Source organism: Leopardus geoffroyi, chromosome A1, assembly GCF_018350155.1.
Source record: "Leopardus geoffroyi isolate Oge1 chromosome A1, O.geoffroyi_Oge1_pat1.0, whole genome shotgun sequence".
Lineage (NCBI taxonomy): Eukaryota > Metazoa > Chordata > Mammalia > Carnivora > Felidae > Leopardus > Leopardus geoffroyi.
This window is the reverse complement of record NC_059326.1, coordinates 204,238,594-204,265,000: the sequence shown is the minus strand read 5'-3', so window position 1 is coordinate 204,265,000 and position 26,407 is coordinate 204,238,594. Positions and strand designations below refer to the sequence as shown.

The window sequence follows — 26,407 nt, the reverse complement described above, 5'->3', positions numbered from 1 at the left end:
ATGATAGAAGGGAATCTAACATTTTAGCATCAGCTACATTTTCCTTCCTTCCTTCCTTCCTTCCTTCCTTCCTTCCTTCCTTCCTTCCCTCCTTCCCTCCTTCCCCACTCTCTGCCTTCCTGCAATCCATAGTTAGTCTGTGTTTTTCAAATACAGAGAGTCAAAATACTATTTTGTGGTAGGACCAGCTTTTCTGTGATGTAGATGTTACCATGTTTAGTATAATCTTCGAGGAATTGAAAATCAAAGATGAGAAAAATCACTGGCTTTGTTTTTTGATTTTCACATATGAAATCTCATTTTGGTCACTGATTCCCATCTTCTTATCCGGTATTGTACAGGGCCGCCCTTTCAGTCATACGTTTGCCACTTAAGGCATTTGCAGACCTACACAAGGAATGGATGTGTTAAAGAATGTTTTATGATTTTCCTAAAAAGAAATTGTTTCCCTTTTATTCAGTCCACATGTGAGAAGTCTAACGTATTAGTAATGCCTTCTATCACCACAAATGTTTAGGACGTGAGTGGCAATCCTAATGAAGTAGAGAAAGATAGCTTTCCTGTCTTAGTTCTCCTTTGGGAAGGGATGATTAATTTGACATACCTCCATTATTACCCACGGACCAGCCTATATTAACCAGACAGCTTGGAAAATCAGTCCAGGGTGAGGTGGATGCAAAGTTGGGGAGCATTGTGACTATAGGGTAGTTTGACAGAAGCAGGATGTGAGGGGAGAGGACTAAGAGGGATGGAAAAAATGATAATAAAAAGGATGAGACAAATGAAATTTCGGTTTCTGACCTAATTAAAATGTGATTTTGATCCATGAGGACATAACAAAAATTGTTGTTTTAGGCTGATTTCTGTTAGACTGCATGGGAAAAGTAATTACTTAAGATTTATGGGAGATATTTAATTAAACATATATGAATAGTTTCTCAGTTATAATTTGTGTTTTATTGAAGTAATTTTCTGAACAGAATATCAGACTTTATGTGAGAGAGAGTTCCGTCGTTTTACTGAGAGAGTTCAGTTTTTTACTGTGATCTGTTGAATTTTCACCATGGGCTTCATATGCAAATCTCATATTTGAGTTAAATGGAAGCAAAGTGTTCTTGCTAACACAGTGACAGTGGATTATCCTATTTTTCCTTTCTAGTTTCTGAGTGGGTTTTTTTTTTTTTTTTTAACTGAAAAGGAGTCATAGAAATTGTTGATTTTGTCTCATGTGTATTATCATCTTTTCCTGGGAGAAATGCAGATTTTCTTGATGAAGTTAGGAATATGTCTATCTGTAGATGCTGGCTTTCTTCTTCTTCTTCTTCTTTTTTTTTTTTTTTTTTAGGAGACAAATGTCTGTTTGCATGAGATGGCTGCAGCATTACCTCGTATTTTAATGAAATAAATCTGTATTTACAGTTAGCAGTAATTTCGTCCTTTCATCACTCTGTGGAGCTCCCACGGTGTTCATTGAGCACAGCTGCTGGGCCTCTGGTGTCAGTAGATCTTTGTGCCTCAGGACCCCAGCATGCCTAGCATCCAGATGTGGTGACATATTCGCACACATACCCCATGGAAATGTGCCAGTGAGGACATACGATTGTCATCAATTAGTTATGCCCAAGTGGTGCCAAGAAAAATTGCATCTGTCATACAGTCTGTCTGGCTTCATGGCCCATGATTGATTTAGAGACACTCCTGTTTTCCTTTCCTTTGGCTACAGTCATAACATACTCACCGGGAGCTGAGATTGCATAATGCAGCGCATGACATTTCATGACAAGAGCTCCTTTCCGAACGGCATGAATGTTCACTGACTTAGACTTTCTCTAGTGGCCAGTACATTGTTGCTTCCCAGTTGGCCAGAACACCTCTATAGCTTCCCTAACCTCTGCTTGATCTCTAAAAGCATTTTATTACCAAAATCTTGCGCTACAAAAATGTAGACATTTTTTTTTTTCCCTTTATTTCCCAATCTTTGGATCAATACGATGGGCTTTTCATTATAAAGCAGAGATAGTGTTCCCAGTGAGTAATTCTTAGAAAGAGGTGTAATTTTTTTCTGTTTGCAATTAATCACTGCTGGATTTTCTTTTCAGAAAGCCTTATTGCTTGGCTCACCACAGAAGTCTTTTGAATTTGTGAAACCACCTTTCAGTTTCTCTGATTTACTGACTGATATTATGTATTGCTTTCCTATTAATGTTCAACTACATCTTCCTGTTAATAATTTGTTGGTAGAAATTTATACTAGGGATTGGGATTCAAGGGTGCATAAGCCCAATTCCCACTCTCAAATGCTTATAGTTATGAGGAAAACAAATCTGTACACAAATGAATCCATGAATGAATTCCATTTAATGTGATAGTATGCTAGGAAAAGTAGAGTGGAAGGAGGATCAGAATGCAGAGGAGAGGAGTAGGTAATTAACCAGGGGACGTTTGAAACCTCTTGTGCTACTCAGAACATGAATTTTTTGCAGGTTTTTAAAAACATTTAATCTTTTTCATTCTCTGTCTAAACACATCTAGCTGCCATTGGTATTTGCGGTTTAATAGTGCTTTACAGTCTCGTGTGGCATGGCTATCGGTTTAAATATATGTTATTTTTTGCTAAGGAATCCGTTCTTTGAAGATAGTTGAAGATGAAATATTTTGTCAGTCTAACTGGATTTTCTTGTTTTTCATGGATTACATATAATTCAAGTAAACAGAGTTCAGCCTTCTTGGATTTGTTATGTATTGGGATGCAGGAAGAGATAGGACATTCAGATTTATAAGGTAATAAAGGCACATGCTTCTGAAGAGAATAGATATTAATTAGGCCTGATAAAATATTCCGAAATTTGAGTAACGAAAGAAGACATTTTATTTAGCATTTCAGCGACAACTTGCAATACATTCTTTTTAGACATGACTATTCATGTTAATGACCATTCACTGAACAGATAGTTAGTTATATAGTGTTTGGTGCCAGGCACCGTTCTAGGTCCTGAGAATAGGTCCTTGAGTACACGGATGAAAATTCTGCATATTCACAGTGAAATGTACATTCACGGGGAGGTTATATCATAGGCTTGAAGATTCTGACTTGGAGACACTTACAGCCCCATTGTGTCTTCAGTTCAGATGCAGCTGAAATGATGACAAACAGCTGTAGCATAGAAAATTGTATCAGAATTTCGGAGTTACAGCTGGTACTACTAGGTGATGAATTAGCCAGTGCTTCAAGTTTTCTGAAAGAATATGGTGTTATTTCTTTGCACTTTGCTCCGAGCCTGCCTTTTTGAAAAACATAGTGGCCAGGAAGGTGGGTGTGATGGGAGTTATTTGTGTAATTAGTCATATGAACGAAACTTTTGGTAGAAGGGAGGAAAACCAAAGAAAGTATGTACATTCACTCACGTCTGTGTTCAGCCTATTGTATAGAATTGCCAGTAATTTCTCAGATCAGAGGTGTCAGTTGTGCTCCTAAAAAGCGACCCTGTTCCTCGCGGGTTGACTGTTGGCCAGACCACCTTTGGCCTTCTATTTGTATTGTTCACAGCATATTGGTGTGGTGGAAAGAAAGCCTGTGATTTGGGTATTTTGTAAAGGCTCTGCCATACCCTTGTAGGACTCATTTCTTGGACACGTTTGTCACGGGCATTCTGGTGGTCTGAGGGAGAAACTTTTGCTGCTCATGAAACTGGTGCCTCTGACCATCAGGGTGGTTTTTGGCTTCTTGTTCTAGTATTAGTCATAATAAACTCTTTGAGCCGATGTTCTTCAATGAGGTTCATGTAAACATGGCGGAGTATAAATAAATAAAAGCCCTTTTCTCATTTCATGTTCCAGTTCTTCACTATCTTGCTGACAATTTCCATTTTATGGTGCTCACTGGCTATTGCCTTCCAACAGCCGTTCTGCAACATCATTATAGTTATTCAGACAGGAAGATAAAATTATGTATAATTCTTACCAAGTCTCTGTAATGTGCTGGAATATAATATTTTAGAACATTAGTGAAAAATAGAATTTTGTTTTTTTCCTCTGATATCACTCTTCATGGTCTTGTTGGTTATTTTGAAATAGAAAGCGTGTCAGTAGTCATACCGTTTCTATTCTGGGCTTGGTTGCTGGATTTGGTTTAGTGATGGAAAAGCCAGATTTGGGCACAATCTATAAAAACATCCTCAGAGTGGAAAGGGTAGTGTGACGCAGTTCTGCAGAAGACTGCATTGATGTTTGCATTGTCGTCTGACCTGATCCTCTTTTTAAAAAAAAATTTTTTTTAATGTTAATTTTTTTGAGAGAGAGAGAGAGAGAGACTGAGTACAAGCGGGGAAGGAGAAGAAAGAGAGGGAGACACAGAATCCCTCCCTGGAGAAGCAGGCTCCAGGCTCTGAGCTGTCAGCATAGAACCTGATGCGGGGCTGGAACCCATCAACCACGAGATCATGACCTGAGCCGAAGTCAGGCGTTTAACCGACTGAGCCATCCAGGTGCCCCTGACCTGATCCTCTTTAGATGACTTCTCATTCTTTGGCTGGACCTCAGCATCACCGGGCACTTGCACAAATGGAAAACGTGACCATAGCCTTCTGTCAAACATTTTCTCATTCACAGTCATAGGACAGGTTCTGTTATTCTGTCTTGGAAAAATTGTGCCCCTGAGACATTTTTGTAAGCTCTTTAACATTCATAATTTTTTTTCCTCCAGAAGGGAAGGCCATAGATGAACACCAGATTTCAGACCCGAGTAGCAGTTCAGCCCTTATTTGCCTTCAAAAAAAGAATGAAAGGTACATAATGTTCTCTAGTTCTGGCTATTGGAAAGTCCTAGGAAATTAAATGAACATTTTTTTTTCATTCAGAATTGTACAAGTGAGTTTGTCTGAAGCGCTGCTTCGAAGGGCTTTCACAATTTTCGAGAGGCGGGTGTCTATCCTTTGGCCTAAGAAGCCTTGCCAGAAAGTTGATTCCACAGCTTTTCCCATCAGTCCGTTTTTGAGGGTGGCAAGGAAGATTTTGTCCCACTTCATTAATCTGCTTCTATTCAGATGGATAAGCTAACCTTGCCCAGCTGGTCCTAGCCTTTTCACCAGTAAGGACGGTGTGTGTTACATTTACCCCGCTTCATGTTTTAGAAGGTTTTATTCTCCACTGCATTTAGTGCAGTTACTTTTTAAAACAAACAAACAGACAAACAAAAAATGCCACTTTTCCTTGTGCTTCTCGCCAGTGACTTGTAGCTGTCAGTCAGAAGTTCTGATCAGAATGTGATAAACCAAAGAAACCTGCCCTTTCAGATCCCAGCATATTTTTCACAGGTGAAATGCACAATTACATTATGAAAGTAATTGAATGTAGTAACAGATCCTTCTGTTACCTTCATGGACCCTCCCCAGAATGGAGCACTGCCGTGTGCAAACATAGAATACAAAAGTCCTTAAGGTGTGTGTTGCCACCAGGGACTGTGTGTTGCACCTGCAGTGCAGCTCCCAGCCTGCTCTGTGACGCAGTATAGTGCACACGTATTCGATGTAATTCTAGATAAAGGAGGCCTGCCTGAGGAAGTAGTTGGATTAGAGAATCTGTAAGGTTTATTTTAACTCTTTTTTTTAAATTTCTTTTTTAAGTTGTTATTTGAATTCCAGTTAACACAGTATTGTATTAGTTTCAGGTGTACAATTCCATACAACACCCGGTGCTTATCACAAGTATACTCCTTAAGCCCCATCACCTATTTAACCCATCCCTCCACCCGCCTCCCCTCTGGTAACCATCAATTTCCTATAGTTAAGAGACCGTTTTGGTTAGTATCCAAAATATATAAAGAAATCATAAAGCTCACCACCCAAAAAATGAAATGATCCGGTTAAGGAATGGGCAGAAGACATGAATAGACATTTTCCCAAAGATATACGGATGGCCAACAGATGCATGAAAGCATGCTCAACATCACTCATCATCAGGGAAATACAAATCAAAATTATGATGAGATACCACCTCGCACCTGTCAGCTTGGCTAAAATCAACAATACAAACAACAGGTGTTGGTGAGGATGTGGAGAAGGGGAGATCCCCCTTATACTGTTGGTGGGAATGAACACTAGTGCAGCCACTCTGGAAAACAGGGGAGTCTCCTCAAAAAGTCAAAAGTAGAACTACCCTATGGTCCAGCAATTTCACCACTAGGCGTTTACCCAAAGAACACAAAAATACTAACTCAGAGGTTTATATGCACCCCAGTGCTCATTGTAGCATTATCTACAATAGCCAACTTACGGAAACAGTCCAAATGGCCATCGACTGATGAATAGGTAAAGAAGATGTGGTATGTTTACACAACGGAATACTACTCAGCTATCAAAAAGAATGAAATCTTGCCATTTGCAACAACATGGATGGAGCTAGAGAGTATTATGCTAAGTGAAATAAGTCAGAGAGACCATATGAAACATATCTTTAAATTTTTTTAAGTTTTTTTTTTTTTTTTTTATCCATTTTGAGAGAGAGAGCAAGCGTGGGGAAGGGGCCCAAGCAGGCTCCATGCTGTCAGCACAGAGCCCAACATGCAGCTTGATCTCAACTGTGAGATCATGACCTTAGCCAAAATCAAGAGTCGGAAGCTTAACTGTCTGAGCCACTCAGGCACCCTGAAACATATCTTTTAAATGTTCTTTAGTGAGAGGTTAATGGTAGATTTTCTTTCATTTTGTATACCTTAAAATTCCATGATGACAGTTCTTTTCTCTCCAGTCTTTGAAGATTTTATCCCACTGCCTTAAGGCTTCCCTTGCTCAGAGATTATTACAGGTTCAGTTCCAGACCGCTGCAGAAATCTCTCAGCGCCTTGATCCGACATTTCTCAGCCTCCAGAACTCAGCCACCCGGTTTAAAGTATTTTGTTATAGCAGCCTAAACAGACCAAGACATTCTTGTTCAGGGAGTTGAATGGCGTTCTCCCTGAGAAATATCATCATCATTAGCGCCCTTGAAAAAATTCTTTTACTGGAGATCTTTGGATGATAAATGACAAATATCTGAGAAATCCCAAGGTAGGGGAATGAGGAAAAAAAATGGTGAACTGACTCCCAACAATTGGTTCTGAGTGTGGAAATTGTGACTCCGTCTCACCTGCAACCCCAAGAGGGAGAAGTGGCCTCAGGACAGAGGGGTGAGGTCCACAGCTTGTCCCACAGCCCGGCCCCAGTGCTGACTAGCAAGCGACAGCCATCCACAGCCTGCTCCCCAGCCCTCTATTTTAACTCGAAAGGTTTTATTGATTTATAAATATTTATGGCTAAAAAAGAAGAAATAGGCTTCCAACAAATGAAACTTTAAAAAAATTTCCCCATGTTATGTCTTTTTTCTCATTAATTTGTGAACTTCCTAGGAGCTTAGAATAACATATTTAGGAAAATTGTGGGATGATGGTATTGGGAAGGCAGAATTCCCAAATGCAGTCTATAATTTAAAAATATAAAACACAGTAAAAGAACTACAAAGCTGTAATCATCAAGACAGTATAGTATTGGCACAAAAACAGACACATAGACAAATGGAATAGAATAGAGAACCCAGAATTGGACCGACAAATGTATGGCCAACTAATCTTTGACAACGCAGGAAAGAGTATCCAATGGAAAAAAAGACAGTCTCTTTAGCAAATGGTGCTGGGAGAACTGGACAGCAACATGTAAAAGACTGAAACTAGGACACTTTCTTACACCACACAAAAACAAACTCAAAATGGATGAAAAACCTAAATGTGAGGCAGGAAGCCATCAAAACCCTAGAGGAGAAACAGGCAACAACCTCTTTGACCCCAGTTACAGCAATTTTTTGCTCGACACATCTCCAAAGGCAAGGGAATTAAAAACAAAAATGACCTATTGGGACCTCATCAAGATAAAAAGTTTCTGCACTGCAAAGGAAACAATCAACAAAACTAAAAGGCAGCCGACGGAATGGGAAAAGTATTTGCAAATGACATATCAGATAAAGGGTTAGTATCCAAAATCTATAAAGAACGTACAAAACTCAAACCCGAAAAACAAATGATCCAGTGAAGAATTGGGCAGAAGACACGAACAGACACTTTTCCAGAGAAGACGTCCGGATGGCAAACAGACACATGAAAAGATGTTCAACATCACTCATCATCAGGGAAATACAAATCAAAACCACACTCAGATATCACCTCACACCAGTCAGAGTGGCCAAAATGAACAAATCAGGAAACTACAGATGCTGGCGAGGATGTGGAGAAATGGGAACCCCCCTGCACTGTTGGTGGGAATGCAGACTGGTACAGCTGCTCTGGAAGCCAGTGTGGAGGTTCCTCAAAAAATTAAAAATAGAACTACCCTACAACCCAGTAATAGCACTACTAGGAATTTACCCAAAAGATACAGGAATGCTGATGCATAAGGGCACATGTACCCCAGTGCACTTTCAACAATAGCCAAATTATGGAAAGAGCCTAAATGTCCATCAACTGATGAATGGTTAAAGAAGATGTGGTTTATATATGCAATGGAATACTACTTGCCAATGAGAAAGAGTGAAATCATGCTATTTGCAGCAACGTGGATGGAGCTGGGGGGTATTATGCTAAGTGAAATAAGTCCGTGAAAGACAGATATCATATGTTTTCACTCATGTGTAACTTGAGAAACTTAACAGAAGGTCATGGGGGAAGGAAAGGGGAAAAAATAGAGAGGGAGGGAGGCAAACCAGAAGAGACTCTTAAATACATAGAACAAATTGAGAGTTGATCGGATGTGGGGGAGAGGCTAAAATGGGTACTAGGCATTGAGGAGGGCACTTGTTGGGATGAGCACTGGGTGTTGTATGTAAGTGATGAACCACGGGAATCTACCGCCAAAACCAAGAGCACACTGTACATACTGTATGTTAGCCAATTTGACAATAAATTCTATTAAATAATAAAACACAATGAAAGAAAGGAAATTACCCATTTGAACATCTTGAGTATGAAAACATTTTGCACAGTGACTGGCAAAATGTATAACCAAATTGTTGCAGGTTGTAAAAAGATTTTTTTTTTAAATCTGAAGAGATTTTGCAATATTTATAATAAATAGTAAGAGGTCGTAAAATGGGGAAAACACTCAATACTGTAGGATGAGGCCCAGTTGTCTCTGTAGTTTCTTTGTCTTATTGTTCAGTTGGGATACTTGACTCTTCTTCATGTTTTATTGCTGAACTAAATCTGGATATTTTCATAATGCAAGAAGGAAAATGTAGTTAATTTGAACGGTTGTGGTAAGATCCATGTGGTGAATGTTTTATACTCTTTACTAGTCCCACATGTCCAAGAACCAACTGCTGTAACGCACCCTGGTCAGGACATATTGTCTCCATGACCCACAATCATGGGAGTAAACATTGTTGTGTCCCCTTTGGAACATGTGGTGTCTAAAATCTAACGTGAAGTTGCGAAAAGTGTAAGAATAGGCTTTATATCATCATGTGCTATAAAAAAGGTTTAAGAAATAGGGTGTCTTTTGAATTGCATTTTTACCAAGTTCTATCCAGGTCACGCAATATTTACAAATAGCCCTTGTATACCCTCTTACTTGTTTTTATTCTTTCTTGGTTAGTTTAAAAGGCTCTGAAGATCAGGTTGATTTATTTGAGTAGATCATTTCACTGGTTTTGAACTGTGCCTGGGTCTGTCTTTAATCAGGAACTGAGGCCTTAGTTTTTATTCTATAATGTTTTGCAAAAGGCTATCATTTTCATATTTGAGAGAGGAAAACAGCAAGAAATGTTCAAATTTTTCTTGCTTCAAGATAATCGAAGAGATTATCCTGACTTAATAACATTTGTTGTATCTGTCAGTTGAGGAAACAATGCTTTTTTGCCTAATAGTATCGGTGGAAGGATTATGTATAGCCTTTTAAAATTCGACTTTATCAAATAAGTATGTATTTGAACATTAGTTATGACCAAGTTCCCAGTGAGTGCAGTATTCACAATTACTAGCCTTCGTCTATTTTGACTACATAATTTCTCTAGTCTTTTGATGTAGTTGTGAATACAAAGAACTTCTGGCTTTTATTGGACTATGCTGATATTTACTAGAATTTCAAGGTAAAAATTAGAAAACCAACCAAAACATGTTGACATCAAACTAACATTTGTTTTAATGAAAAAAAATGTGTATTAATTTTTATATAAGTGATCAGTAAAATGTGTATTTGTGTGAAAAATACAGAGAGCATTTATATTACAGAAATGTATTGGAATAGAATTTTATAATTGCAGCTTAATTTATTAAAGGCTTATTGTGCTTGGCATTGGTCTAAAATACTTTGTATAAAAAACTCTTTATGTGAACTATCTCACTTAAATCTCACAATGCTCCTCTGAAGAGGTTTTATTATCAATCCCATTGCACACAGAGGACGCGTGAGGCATACAGACCAAACTGCCCAAATGCTGTGAATCCAGGCAGTGGCACTCTACAGCTTTTAACTGCTGTTTCTTGCCACTTCCCTAAATTTTTTCTCTAAAAAGAGACATAAAAATGTATGAGTCCGTGTACCTTACTGGGCACACTGTGTTTCTTAAAACCCTTTCCTTCCCTCCCTCTCTTGGAATCCCTATAAGGAGTGCCAGGTGCTGTGGGAACTGACAGATAAGACACGGTTCCTGTGCTCATGTTGTGCCCAGTTTGGAGGGCACAGTCATGTCAACCAGTTACTATGATGCAGTGCATCGTAAGGAGGAGATGCATAAAGAAAAAGTTCTGGGAACATGGAATATCTTTTTTTTTTTTTTTTTTTTTTTAATGTTTAGTTAGAGAGAGAGGGAGCAGAGGTGGGGGAGAGAGAGAGAGAGTCAGAGAGAGAATCCCAAGCAGACTTCACACTGCCAGCGCAGAGCCCGACACAGGGCTTGAACCCACGAACCACAAGATTATGACCCAAGCTGAAATCAAGAGTCAAATGCTTAACCAACTGAGCCACTGAGGCACCTTGGCAGATCTTTGTGATTTCATTGTAGTATTTATTTTCCTTCTGTAGAATCTTGTAGACAGGCACAGCTAATTCTGCTTTAAGCATGTGTACAATAAAGATAATTTTCATGGCTCAGAGGAAAGAACTAAAAGGCTAGTAGGCTTTGCATTTTGAAATTCTGGATATTCTTCGTATGATGGTGGAACATTAATGAGCATTGTCCATCAGTTCCTGGAAATTGCTGGTTATGGCCAAACCATTGTCTGGTATAATTAACTTTAATACTGACTTTGGAGATTAGTCAGTTGTATGGGCCAGAATTGTTATAAACTCACATTGACTTTTCAGTGTGCACATAATATATTTCTAAAAATTTAGTGTGTTCTGTTATTTCTCTCAAAACACTGGCATTTTCTTGTTAGAGCCTTGCATGTGTTTTTCTCCAACCTTAGAGTCTTAAGGTTTGGTATAATAAATTATTATGCTAACAGATATAAAATGATCTATCGTTTGGGATATTTAGCATAACATATTGATTAGCTTTGTGATTGTTTACCCTTCACAACTAGCTCAACAGAAATAATGTCTTTATGCAGTCTGTAGCTAATTAAAAATTACAATAACAACAAATACATTTAGAGGTCTTTGATTTCTAATCTGGCCCAAGACATGTCAGTTAAAGCATAAAGATGATAGCTAGATGGATTAATTTAAAGATAAGCAAGGGCAGTATTAAAAACAAATTAATTACTATTGTTTTATTAAAAACAATAAAATTACTAGAATAAAGAAAGGATACAGAATTGAAATCCAAAAGTAATTTACATACTGTATATATTGACTTTTCAGCTAAAATAGAAACCCTAGTTCCTGGAATTTTAGGACTAGAAAGGAAGTTTGTGGTAGGCTGAATAAAGGCCCTAAAGATGTCCACTTGTTTTTCTTTTTTTTATTAAGTTTTTTAAAAAATGTTTGTTTATTTTTGAGAGAGATACAGAGAGAGAGAAAATATGAGTGGGGGAGGGGCAGGGAGAGAGGGGTACAGAGGATCTGAAGCAGGCTCCATGATGACAGCAGAGAGCCAGTTGTGGGACTTGAACTCACGAACTGTGAGATCATGACCTGAGCTGAAGTCAGACACTCAACGAACTGAGCCTCCCAGTCACCCCCAAAGATGTCCACTTTAATCCCCCAAACCTGTGAACATGTTACTTCACATGGCAAAAGGGACTTTGTAGATTTAAGGCAAGGATTTTAAGATGGGGAGACTATCTTGGATTATTCATGTGGGCCCATGTGATCACTAAGGTTGTCATAAGAGAGAGAAGAGGGTCAGAGTCAGGGAAGGAGATGTTATAATGGAAGCAGAAGTCAGAGGGATGGAGTGATAAGCCAGGGAATGGGAACAGCCTCCAGAAGCTGGAAAAGTCTATATTCTTTTCTTTTCTTTTCTTTTCTTTTCTTTTCTTTTCTTTTCTTTTCTTTTCTTTTCTTTCTTTTTTCTTTTTCTTTCTTTCTTTCTTTCTTTCTTTCTTTCTTTCTTTCTTTCTCTTCCTTCCTTTCCTCCCCTCCCCTCCCCTCCCCTCCCCTCCCCTCCCCTCCCTTCGGGGGCTCCACACCCAACTTGCAGCTCAAACTCATGACCCTGAGATCAAGATTACATGCTCTACTAACTGAGCCAACCAGCCACCCCTAAAGTACTATATTGTTACTAAAGTACTAAAATGATATTTATGTTCATATTTGAGTCTTAGTCTCAATAATAAGTCTGATTTATTGAGCATATACTTTGGTTCCTGGAGATTTTTTTTTTCCAAATGTTTTATGTTATTGCCACTATAAAAAAAAAAAACACTAAAATCTTAAAGAAGTTACCTTAACCAGAGAGTCCACTTACCCCTGCAGAAGTGTTTTCTCTGAGGCAATTTGAAAACAGCTGCAGTGCTGAAGACAGCTTGCATTACCACATGAAGAGTGGGAGCCTAAATTGTCAGTATTTTGCCTTATTTCTTTTGTTTTCAGGAGTGATTGAAAACTTTGGTTTGATATAGACTATGACATTAAGATAGCAATGTCTAGTTTAAAAAGAAAGCAATTGGGGCACCTGGGTGACTTAGTTCAGTGTCTGACTCTTGAATTAGGCTCAGGTAGTGACTTCATGGGGTCATGTGGGACTCCGTGCTCCCCATTGGGCTCTGTGCTGACAGTGTGGAGCCTGTGTGGGAGTCTCTCTCCCTCTCTCTCTCTGCCCCTCCTCTGCCCATGCACTCCCTCCCTCTCCCTCTCCCTCTCTCTCTCCCTCTCCCTCTCTCTCTCAATAAATAGAGACACATTTTTTGAACCTAAAAAGAAAGGAATCTTGTTTTTAGAGAACATTTAAAATTTTTTCTCAGGTGTTGAAGTGTTACAGTCCCCAAAATGACAGGAGAATTTGTGGTGGAAGAACTTAAAACGCTATGAGGTGGTGAGCATGGTCTAGGGTGAACTAATGACTGGAGTGAAACAATGACTGCCCTTAATTTTATTTTCGCTAGAACAAAACTACAGCTATCCCACTGAGGGGAAAGGTGATGAAGTAGTTGAAATAGATGAGACATATTTTTCTTCTGAGACATATTTTTCTTCTGTGTCTGTTTGTTCATGCAGATATTTAATTTTTTTTTTTTTTTTCTATTTTATAGCTTGTAGCACTGTTGAAACTTTCTGGGCTCTCAATTATTCTCAAAGAACACTGCGAATTGGATTTTTGGAACTCCTTTTTTTACCCATCCAAGCAGAGAATAATAAGTATTTCTCAAACCGTTTCTACACAGTTTTATATAGCCCTTGGCAGGATATGGGCTGATAGTAACAGCCGGTTACTACTCTGGGAAAACTGAGACAGTGAGAGTCCTTAAGTAACCTGCCTAGCAGCAACATAACTAGTAAAACCTGAGCTGTCAACTAAACAAAATACCTCTCAAATATATATCTCCCTTATACTACTATAATGTATAGAGCTAAAAGTTCAGACTCTTGAGGCAGAAAGACCTGAGTTTGAATCCCAGCTGTAACTATTTACTAAAAATTTATACAAACTGCATAGCACATCAGGAAGAGCCAGCATCGGCCGTTGTGCCAGAATATATACCAACAGCCCCCCTTACTACATTCTTGCTGCTTTCTGTTAGGTGTATGGGTAAAGCTCTGAAGCTCTGCTTATTTAACGAAGGACTGGGTTTGAATCACTTGCTCTTACGTTCTAATTCTTTTTGTTTTATTTTAATTCTTTTATTTTAGAGAGAGAGAGAGTGAGTACATGAGTTGGGGGTGAGTGGGGGTGGGGGGAGAGAGAGAGAGAATCTTCAGCAGGTTCCACACTCAGCGTGCAGCCCGATGCGGTGGTCGATCTCACGACCCTGGTGTCCTGATCTGAGCCAAAATCAAGAGTTGGGCACTCAACTGACTGAGCCATTCAGGCGCCCCAGTGTTCTAATTCTGGATGGAGAATTTTAAAGATGATTAGGGATAGAATGGAATAATATATGAGAAATCATTTGTAAATGGTGTTACAATATAATAGCATGAAGTATTAAGTTATTTTAAATGAAGTTAATTTTTCCCACCATAAAAAGTGTACATTCTCCTCCTTTCAGCGACTGTGAAGCTGGGAAGATCCCGGCTGGGCCAAGTTCACTGATCTCACTGTCCTCCTAGCCCTTCGGGGTTTCCCCAAAGCCCCTTAATCACATGGTTTGATTCTCCCACAAAAGTGTACATTCGGGAAAATATATTTAAAAAAGAGGAGAAATAAAATGATTATCTGTTGTATAACTGCATAGGGGTAACTGTTTTGTTTCCTTTAGCCCGGAGTTTCTGTTTTTTTAATAAACATAAATTATTATTTAGGGGCATTCAGTGATCTCCAAACTAAGATTAAAAATAAATTTGATAAGAGAGAGTACCTGTCACTTGATGTCCCCCCCCCAACTACAAGATCCCCCAGTAATTCAGACTCTTCATTATCACTTTAAAAATTTTTTTTAATGTTTGTTTACTTTTGAAGGAGAGAGAGACAGAGTGTGAGTTGGGGGGTGGGGAGCAGAGAGAGAGGGAGACACAGAATCTGAAGCAGGGTCCAGGCTCTGAGCTGTCAGCACAGAGCCTGACGCGGGGCTCGAACCCACAAACCGCGAGATCATGACCTGAGCCGAAGTCACGGACGCTCAACCGACTGAGCCACCCGGGCGCCCCTTCGTTATCACTTTTAAAGATGTGGGAAAATCCCTTATCATCTATTTGGGCAATTAAATGGCCATTTGAAAGCTCTTTTCAGGTCTGTGTTTTTGGGAGGGGTCAATTCCTGTGCTGCTTTAATCTGTTCCCAGCAGGACCTCTCCACCTGACTTGGCAGCAGTTTCTGTGTCTTAAATGACATGATTTTTGTGTGAGCCAGCAGTGTATTTTGGCGGCCCTAAAAGCTAAGGCCTGCTTAGGCATCATTGTCAAGGAAAGGTCTAAGGATGGGATTTTCTTGCTGTGCCTTATGCATCTAGATTGCATCCAGCATACTGTATTCACTTTGGGGGACTGAGATTTGAGCTGGATATTGCATTGTGGAAATGGGACTCAGACAGCAGTGGATCTGTCAGCATTGAGTAATTGAAAGAATTGAGGATGTTTTGCTTAGTAAGCATCGTAGTATAGCTCAAAGGAATCCACATATGAAAGAGGGAATAAACTCATTATGGCTCCAGAGCAAAACTACAGACCTTGGAAAGCAATGAGATAGGGGTTCCCTTCGGTTGAATATGAATGTGTGTGTGTGTGTGTGTGTGTGTGTGTGTGTGTGTGTGTGTTTGTGTTATATAATTTTTGAGATTGTCTAGTAATGGAATAGACCTTAGGAAGGAGTAAGTTTCTGGTTACTGAAAGTGTTTAAACTGAAGTCGGATAGATCCCTGCCAAGAACTACTATCAAATGCATTTCTTCGCTGGATTCATTCACTCATTCACTCACTCACTCACTCACTCACTCACTCTTTATTGAGCCCTTCCTGTGTGTCAAGCACTGTGCCCAGTGCTGAGGAGACAGAGATCAATACTGTGGGCAAGGGGCTGGATTAAATGACTCCAAAGATCCCATTATGGTTGTGGTTGAAAGAAATTGCTGGATGCTTCAGTTTCTTTTGCCTTAATAAAATTGTGGAGCTCTGATTTGTGTATCACTCTGTCTTTGAAACACTCCAGCATGTTGCTATCACATTTCTTCTGGGATGTAGAGTAATGCTTCATATCGTTTTCTGAAAGATTGTAGGCTGTTAACTCCTGTCCGTGACACTATTTTATTTCTCCAGCTTTGAACATAGAGGTTAAAGTTGAATGTGAAGTCAGCTTTTGATGGAATAATGTTGATTTTTCATGGCAAGTGTTTAATTGCAGGCTGACTTACATAAGTTTTTAAAGATTCAAGATTTATCAGAAAGTATCATGAGAGAACATAATGCTTATTAAATGTAAGGTGATCTTATTTATTAATGTTGTTGGAAATTCTTTGTACTTAAAACATATGGAAGAGTCAGGTTCTAAGGTTACACTTATTTTTTGAGAGGAGTTATCATTTGTGTATACTGAGATATTAAACCTCCAACTTCAATATTTGTAGATTGATCATATATCTGGACTAGTTCTAGTCCCGCCTGTAGAGATCAGATAGTACCAGGAAAAGCAGAGGTGCCAAGAACAAAGTGTGCAGATTTGGAGGTGATGTTGGGGTCTCTGTACATTTTGGCCCATCAAGTAAGGCCAGCTGTTCATTTGTTTCATGTCTAGGTTTGGAATTCACCCAGTTGCAGGCCGGATGCCTGGTCAGCTTAATGTGCTGCTGGCTGAGGCTGGGGTGCCATATGATATTGTGCTGGAAATGGACGAGATCAACCATGATTTCCCAGGTAAGTGGTAGAGGCGATGCTGAAGTCTAAATATTCTTAGTCTGAATAAAGCAACGCCCGTCTTAGGACATAAATTGTGGGATTTCTGAACACCCACTAGTCCAATGAAGAGTAACCTACCCCTAGTAGGTGTGCAGTTGGAATGAAAGCAGTGAAAGACGGTACTGAATAAGGCACAACAGATTTGTGAGTAGCATGGGTACTTTTGTGCCTTTGAGGGATGGTGAAAATCTTGAGAGATAGTGGAGCTCATTGCAGAGGGACTCGGAAGAGATCTGGCTTTGGGATCTAGGTCACAATTCTCGCTTGTTTGCACTAGATCCCAGCCTCAGGTTCCTCATTTATAAGATTGCTTCTGTTGCTAATTTAATGTATAATGCTAGCCAGTGTCTGAGACTTTCCTGGCTTCTAATTGTACTGATTCATAATCAATAAAGAAGTTTTCTATTTTCTTTTAAAGTACTAGGATTTCAGTAGATAAGGTGCTGTACTTTATGGCTGTCATTGGGTAGATGTTGAATGTTAATGACATTTGGCCCAAGATCATGTTTGTTAAAGTTAAACCAGTTCCCCCTGGCAAGTATCCACTGTAAACTTAAAAAATACTGTTTATTAGAGGAAAATAATGAAGTTATATGTGTATCTACATTCACATGGCATTTTTGGCAAAGTTCTAAGGTAATTTATATTATAGTCCTTAAAGAGGGAGTTTGGACCATTTTAATTTTATGCCCCCTTTGAGATTTCACTGTTGCAAAATTTTGTGTGAAACCTGCCAGTTCCAGGAATTATGGGCACAGCTTTAATACAGTACAGACTCTTAGACCATTTTCTTTGAGGCATCAAATAGCATCATATGTGGTCATTTTAAAAGTTGAAAATGGAATGCCAGTCTTCTCAAAAATAATATAACCAACAAGATCATTTTGAGATAATAAAAAAACCGCAAAGTCAGATTAGGTAGATGCATCTGGGGGGAGGGAAAGCACAATAATGTAAGCTCCAGTCAGCATGCTCAGGTTCACATGCAGGACCTACTGCTTTTAGCTGTGTGGCATTGGCTAAGTTACCGACCCTCTCTGATAAAGCTCTTTGTACAGTGCCTGGCACAAGTGTGCATCCTATAAATGTTGGCTTTTGTTACTATTGTTATAAAGTGCAGATCACTATAATTTGCCTGAAAAAAAATGAAAGTAGCCTATTTGAGACTTATATTTTCTCTTTTTTTTCCTTTATTATGTAGACACCGATTTGGTCCTTGTAATTGGAGCTAATGACACTGTTAATTCAGCAGCTCAGGAAGACCCCAACTCTATTATTGCAGGCATGCCAGTCCTCGAGGTCTGGAAATCAAAGCAGGTAAAGTTTCAGACTTGTGTTTCATTCTCATAGTCAAATGTCTCTTCAGACATGCGCACAGAGCCATCCTGGTTCACTCGGCGAGGAGCGCTGATGCCTTTTAAAAGCCGCAGGAGCTTGAGTGGGCGTAGGGCCTAGCTCTCTATATCCAGCTTCTGTCTGTTCGGTGGCCAATAGAGAACCCGAGTGAATGCCCTGGTCACCATTAGAACCAAACGATATTATGTGGATGGATTAACAAAATCTGTAGCCACAGCTGAAAAAAGAGCTGTGAGCTTTTGGAATGAGTCTGGCTGACTTCCAGATAGAGTCCAGTGAAGCAGATGGCTTCCCTCTGGGACAGTGAGTCAGTATCATTGCCTTCATATACGAAGATGAGCATGTTTTTTCATTTAATTTTTTTAAAGGGAATTTGTTGTTGTTATGGGGTGTCTAGAAGAAAGGTGATTTAGAAATCCAAACCATAACGTGGCATAAGGAAGCAAGGCCTGCTCGCGCACATCACCTCTGTGGAGGCTCACCGCTGGGTCATAGAGACTCAAAGGCGTATACCTTTCCCCTGCCTCATTCGAGGGACATGTCTTTACTACCCTTAGGTCAGATCTGCATTTTAACAGTCATAATTCTGTAATTATGTAAGTACATTTCCCTTTAATTTTGTTTCTCTTCATTGAAAATATGGGAGTGTGATACGCACTTATTCATGTGTAGATAAAAAATTACTGCATTCGTCATCAAATTGGAGAATTTGAAGAAGACTATACTAAGGCTGAGTGAAGTGTGAATAAATTTAGACTGCTTTCATTTTTGGATAAACTACCTAGACAACCACAGAAAGGCTTTTTATTTTCCTAAGAACTGACTTGCTATTTAACAGGATAGCACCATCCATAATCCATGTAGGTGTCAATGACTATACTACATCAATATTAGAGACAGGTTTGCTTTTTCCATTTTGCTTTGTAGGACTGTAATATTAGTTATTACCTCTGTCATGTGATGGGCTAGATTGCTCTTTGGGCTTTTGTCTTGGCACCTTCTTTTTCTTTTTAATGTTTATTTATTTATTTTGAGAAAGAGAGAGTGCGAGTGAGCCAGGGTGGGGCAGAGAGAGAGAGAATACCAAGCAGGCTCTGTACTGTCAGCACGGAGCCCAACCTGGTGCTTGAACCCACCACTGTGAGATCATGATCTGAGTGGAAATCAAGATTCAGACACTTTACTGACTGAGCCACCCAGGCGCGCCTGGAACCTTCTGATGTACTTTAAAGTGGTGGAATAGGAATCATGCCATTTTCCCATTAGAAGCTTATGCACTAAGTTTGGTCTCTTTAACACATTAGAGAAAGATGCTTATTTTTCTGAGTAGAAAATGTTACAGGGTCTTTATAGAGAAAAGCTCTGAGAAGAAAATCACTTGTAATCTTATGTTTCATAGATAAACTATTTATTGTTAACAAGATTTTTCTCTCTTGGATGTGAGTATGGGCACATTTAAAAAATTAAAGTTAATACAATGTGTGCCTGCATTAAAAAAACAACTCCTTGTGTATTTTAGAAAACTGTGTACTCAGGAGTTAGTAGTGGTGATGCTTCATTTAAAGCTAGGGCAGGGCAGTGTGGGCATACCTATCACCTCCCAGCCCAGTCTGTTAAATACACTCATTTTGCCCCTTAATCTTTGCTCCTTAGGTCATCGTTATGAAGAGGTCACTGGGTGTTGGCTATGCTGCGGTGGACAATCCAATCTTCTACAAACCCAACACCGCCATGCTTCTAGGCGATGCCAAGAAGACGTGTGATGCGCTGCAGGCAAAAGTGAGAGAATCCTACCAGAAGTAAATTTTCAAGACCAAGCTGTTGTCCGACAAAGCCACCTCTTCTGTTGTGGGAACAGGCAAATAAAGTATCACTCTGTACAGCTGATAGACATCTGTAGCAAAGCTCTTGGAAGAGAAGGAAGACTGAAGAATGCAAAGCAAACAGGGATATTTTTCAAGATCCCTTAATTTTTTTTTAAAAGATTGAAAATTCTGAATGTCTTTCTGTGCATATTTTTTGTGTTATGAATTCCAAAAGTATTTTATAAAAGGAGAAAGAACAGCCTCATTTTAGATGTAATCCATTTGGATTTTTTTATTCTTCCTCAATGGTCAACAATATTTTAAGAGATTAAGTTTTTAGGATCTTAGGACTTACATACATGGATCTGAACACTCTGACCTTGTAAACGTTACAGGTACCTTCGTTTATGTTTTTTCAACAAAGATTACTAATTTGAGACTTGTGTCAACTCCTGAGCTATCCTCTTACCATTTAACCATGATCTGAATTAACCATATCAAATTGGCTTCAACTTTTCAAACTGTACTACCAATTCTAGATTTCAGGGATGTATTTTCTCACTTCTATTTTAATACCTTAAGGGACTAGGTAATCTTTCAGAGATGCTGGAAACAATGACATCATTTGCTTTGTATGTTTCATCAGGACACCAGTGAAACATATAATTTGAAATCAGTATTGTATTCTTAAGAATCCCATTTCCAATCAGAGGTGTTTTTAATTTCAATCAATTTATAAAGTGTATTACTGTATTAAGTGCACTTGAATGGAATTCAGCTATTTGACTAATAAATTGAGTTCATCATGTTTGCGTAGAGATGTAGCAATGGTCTCTGGTGACAAAAGGCTCAAGTGAATAGTTTTGCTGGTTACTACCATCCGGGGAAGACTTGCCACTGGGAAATAGATGAAATTACTCGCTCTCTTAATTGTTGGCAAGAATTTTTTTTTCCAAATCAGAATGTGTTTTGAGGTCTTATGTAATTGATGACATTTGAGAAAAATGGTGGCCCTTTTTTTTATTAGCTACCTCTTTGTTTATCTAAACATCAGTAAAGACCATGTCTTTTTGCAATAAAAGTGTAGATTTTCTTTGTGACTTTGCTACTGTGCCAAAAGCTGTATATAGGTGAATGAATGAGTGAATACTTGGAATATCTGTCTCTCTCTGTAACTAATTTGGTACTAAGTTTCTTGAAATAATTATAAGCACATATAAACTATCTCTAAACCAGAAAAAGAATTAACTGTTGTGAAATTTTTTACTGTAATGCTCATGTTTACTCAGTTTATAACTCACAATATCTATTGGTTTGGTAATCAACTTCTGTTTTGCTGTGCTTGAGATTAAGATCTGTTTGTGTGTGTTTGTGTGGGTGTGTACATGTGTTTTAAAGCAGGAAAGGCTCCTTTTTAATTTTTAAGTAATAAATGCAATTTGCTAATGGATCTCAGGTCATTAGTAACCTCAAGTCTGAATTACATCATGAAAGTTCTACTAGGAAAACAATAAATCGTATCTTTATGCCCTTTTCCCAAAGTACTTGTGGGTATATCTGGAAAGCAGCAACTTGGATTTTTTTTTTTTTATGAGATAATTCCTGGATTCAGCTTAAACTAAAAATAATGATACTTGGATTTATTTATTTTTGTTATTGTAGTAAATCTTTTTCTATATTTTCAGAATTTAGGACCTCATTCTTTGCTGCTGACTAATCCTTTGTCATCTAGTTGTATTACTTGAGTTAAAAACTATGCTTCAGTTGGTTTTATTTTACTTTATTGCTTAGGATATTTAAATGATTTTTTGGATACAAAATTTCTTAAATTAATACTCCCAAAGGTTGGTGACCTTGGATTATTTATGGTGAAGTCTAAAATCAACAGAAATAATTTTCATCCATCCTATTTTATTGTTCTTTTTTTTCTAAGGCATACAACTGGAAGATATGACTTATTTTTTATTCTTGTATTGTTACACTATGTATAGATATTCAACTGGAAATAATTTTTTTTAAAAGTCCATTGTACCCCACAGTGTGTTACCAAAAAAAAGAATTACGCGTAGGCAGTGAAGTGCTAATGTTGATATGTCTTTTAGGCCTTTTTGACCATCTGTTATTTTCTCGTTTGTCTTAAATTGGAAGTTTGTGTTTAAATTACTCATCTAAGTAAAGAATATATATAAGTAAATGGATAAATTTTAATACATTATATGTATGTTTCTGTCTAACTCTGGACAGTTTTTCAGCATATAAATCTTTTTATCATTCTCTCTGTATTTTTTTTCTAGGGATTGGAATAGGACGGAGAGAGAGGACTAATCTTTTTCTGCAGTGGGCGTTCAGGCCTTGATGGAGTCAGGGAATAACAGTTAGGTATTTTGTAATGAATCTGGATAGTGGGCCTTGGCCTTTCTGATTCTATCCAAGTCATGGCCCTAACTTTTAGATTTTTATGTTTTCTCATCCAACACAAATATGGGATATATTATCTGTCAGTCAGGTTTAGGGTTTAGTTCAATTTATCCTATCCCAAAGCCTTATTATGTATAATTAATAACTCATAACCCATGTGTTCATCTGACTTAGAGGCAAATTTTCAAGTCCCTTAAGGCATACGTCTTGTGAATTAAAGCATTTTAGTACTAGAAAGTTGGACAGCTCATTTGTATAGCTAGGGGAGAATAGTTCAAATATCTAATTTATAGCTCCTGCCAGTTTTTGAGAGTCTTTGCCAACAAATATTGGGTCGGAATGGTAAGAGGAGAAAAACAAACAACCAAAATTCTACACGTCGGTGGCAGCAACTTGCATGTTCCAGCTGCTCTTTAGATTCCCAAAGGAAAGATAAATTAGTGTAATTAACAAGGAGGAAAAAAAACACTATTAAGTGAGACTTTTTTTTTTTTTTTTTTTTTTTTAATTTGAGAGAGAGAGAGGACAGGAGCAGGGAGAGGGGCAGAGGGAGAGAACTTGAGAATCTTAAGCAGCCTCCATGCTCAGCACGGAGTCCAAAGTGGGGCTCCATCTCATGACTCTGGGACCATGACCTGAGCTGAAATTAAGAGTTGGACACTCAACGACTGAACCACCCACACGCCCCTAAAGTGAAACTTTTAAAGTGTTAGTTAAGTAAAGCAGTAGAAATGGTAACATTAGAATTTTGAAGCACTCAAGATTGCTGTTCTTTTTTTTTTAATGTTTATTTTGAGAGTGAGCTAGAGAGAGAGAGAGAGAGGGAGAGGAAGAATGTGAGCAGGGGACGGGCAGAGAGAGAGAGAGAGAGAGAGACAGAGAGAGAGAGAACCCTAAGTAGGCTCCCTGCTGTCAGCGCAGAGCCTGATGTGGGGCTCCATACCACAAGTCGCGAGATCATGACCTGCCAAAATCAAGAGCCAGACGCTTAACCATCTGAGCCACCCAACACCCCAAGATTGCTGTTTTTAAACTTATCTCTTAGAAGTTACATATTGGGCTAAGGAATTGAACTGTTCACTATTTAAGTGGTTATATATTTAGCATGGTATATACTGTAATTCTGGAGGGAAGGAATTGAACTGTTCACTATTTAAGTGGTTATATATTTAGCATGGTATATACTGTAATTCTGGAGGGAAATCTTTTGGATAAAGTGGGTATAATGAGATAATGAGACAGTAATTAGATAATGAGAGACAGTAATTGAGATAATTAGACAGTAATTAGAATGAGACAGTAGATAGTCTTGTGCAAAAGGAAGGAGATAATGAGACAGCAATTAGAATGTTGACTATTTCAAACTCTTGACTTACAATGGTTAAGATAGTGGGAGGAAAAGATAGGGTCTTGGTAGATAATTTATTTGGGGGAGGAGTGGAAAATTATATTGAATAGGTAGAGAACATCTAGTTTATGATTATGAAGAACTTTAAAGGCTTGGACTCTAAATAGTGGGGAGATATTACATCTCTGTCACGTTGATTGTGAAAGCATATGACTACCTCATTCTACGTAAAATATTTGTACTTCATATTCTTGTCAAAGATCACAACTTTAAACTCTGCTTTCCAATTCTTTTAAAAAGCCTATTTCTGAAGTATAATACTAATGAAAAAGTAGTCTAAAAGTTAGAGAGTCCAGTTTGCCCCTGGATATTTCAAATTTCACCCATAGACCAAAACAGCCCTCAGAGATCTGGGTACTTGGACTTTTGTTGTGTGGAGTTACTGGGGATAACAAAGGCAGAGAGGTAATGGAATGGGGAGGAGAGTTATCCAGCTCACCTAAGGTCACTGTGAGTTTGGGGGCACATACAAGTGGCAGCAATAGAATGGCGGGGAGTCGAAGTGGTTGTTACAGACTTTGAGAAGAATTGAAGTGATGTGGATTTGGAGTATGCAGGTGACATGTGGAATGATGGTGGCTAGCTCCTTCCCCCAACAATGGAGAGACACGAAAAAGGAAGTGAGAACTCAGGGCAAGGGATTGCAGGTGTTCCTGTTTCCTCTGCCATAAAGAGAGAATAGGAAGATCTAAGAACCTTCTCCTTCTCCTTCCTTTTGCACTTGGGAAGATGAAAAACACAGCAGCAATGTGATTTGATGTAGGGCACAGTCAAAACACATGGAAATGGACCATTCAGAAATTGAAATAAGGCCACTTTTTTTTTAATCCTCCCATCCACCTACGTTGTTTCTGGCTTACTCTAGGAAAAATAAAACTTGGAAACTTCTCTAGTAATGTGTAGAACTGGAGTTAGCCAGTGAACTTTTATCTAAATGAGCTCTTTTCTGGACCTGATTTTCCAAAAGCCAGTGAGTTGCTATCAGCCAGCCTTGCCTTTGCTCCTTCTTTCTCCCATTTGGGGAATGCACTTTCCACAAGAGTACAGGGCTTACACTAATGTGGCAGGGTCTGTGCCTGGTTAATTCTATCCAGACCTTGTGATTCTAGTTCTCTGCTACACATACGTAAACACTGGTTTGAACTGAAATGTCACATTTAAACGTCTATAGAGAAATAGGATAAAGTGTGACTGACTAACCACCTTGTGTTATGTCAGTAGGGAGATAGCTTCTCCCCCAGACGGATGAAACAGAATGTCATGGCTTTATTTGTAATCTTTTTTTCCTTTAATGTTTATTCATTTTTGAGAGACAGAGATTGAGCATAAGTGGGGTAGGGGCAGAGGGAGAGGGAGACAGAGAATCTGAAGCAGGCTCCAGGCTCTGAGGTGTCAGCACAGAGCCCGACCGGGGGCTTGAACTCACGAACTGTGAGATTGTGACCTGAGAGTAAGTCTGACACTTAAACAACTAAGCCACCTGAGTGCCCCACATGGCTTTATTTTTGAATGTTTTGTCACTACTCTCCGAGTTTACTGGAACGGTTTGCTTCAGAAATCACTCCCTCTAGAAAAGTGCCTTTAAAACTTTCGGGCTTCTCCTGATTCATGGAAAATTTTGTTCTTGCAAATTATAGCCAGCTCTGTGGTTTTGTCCCATTGGGGTATGTATGAGCATGGAAGCTTGGACAGGACATGCTTTAGGTCCACACCCTTCTGTCTGATTGGGGATCACTGCTTCATTAGTGTTGGGTATAATTATAGTAACTTGGAAACATGGTCACATAAAGATTAGAATCATGGTTGTAAATGAGACCAATAGAGCATTCGAAGACTATAATAGGAAATCTTATGAAAATCTTAACTCTATATGTAAGAACTTTAGAGTACTTGTACTGGATTTGGTCCTTGCTGTAATGCATCTCACCCAGAATACGGTCTGTGTAAGCACCAATGGTTGGATTTTAATGATGAACACAGGACAAGTAGTTGGATGATGGCATTGCCAGGAAAAGGGTTACTGTTTTCTCTAATGAAAACATTCATTCACTTTTGGTCATGCATACATTCCTGGAATGTTTCACCTTTTGCTAAATTAAATATAAAGGCATTTTATTAATAAGTATATTAGTATGCAGCTTGGATGGAGGGAGGGGAGTGCATTTTTGTGTGTGTCCCACATGGATTTATGTTTAGGACTCATTATCTGGAAGCTTATCTTAACTTTTTTTTTTTTTTTAATTCCAGATTGACAGACTTTGTCCCCTTATTCAATTTAGTATCTCAGCTGGTAATAGTAACAGTAGCTACTAGTTAACGAGTACTCATTTTGTGCTAGGCAACATCCTGTCCACATCCTGTGGGTTTTCAGTGCCTTCTACAATAGAAAATGGCAACCTAGATCTGGTGAGGTTCCACTTAACTGGGTCCACTTAACCACTCTGTTGATGTTTCTTAAACAAAAATAGCTAA

At 38.7% G+C, this 26,407-nt stretch overlaps 1 protein-coding gene across 5 annotated transcripts in view; it reads left to right on the top strand.

Moving 5' to 3' along the window:
• Positions 1-20,925, top strand: part of NNT (nicotinamide nucleotide transhydrogenase) — a 95,008-nt gene extending 74,083 nt beyond the window's left edge. For 4 of the 5 annotated variants that reach the window (XM_045438547.1, XM_045438571.1, XM_045438554.1 and 1 more), the window contains exons 20-22: positions 16,788-16,906; positions 18,150-18,265; positions 19,958-20,925. In XM_045438547.1, the coding sequence (XP_045294503.1) occupies positions 16,788-16,906; positions 18,150-18,265; positions 19,958-20,107 (385 nt within the window). In that variant the 3' untranslated portion in view covers positions 20,108-20,925. Of the gene's footprint in view, positions 1-4,702; positions 4,785-16,787; positions 16,907-18,149; positions 18,266-19,957 lie in introns of those variants that run through there. The other variant, XR_006701649.1, reaches the window with a different exon arrangement.
• The last annotated feature ends 5,482 nt before the right edge of the window (positions 20,926-26,407 follow it).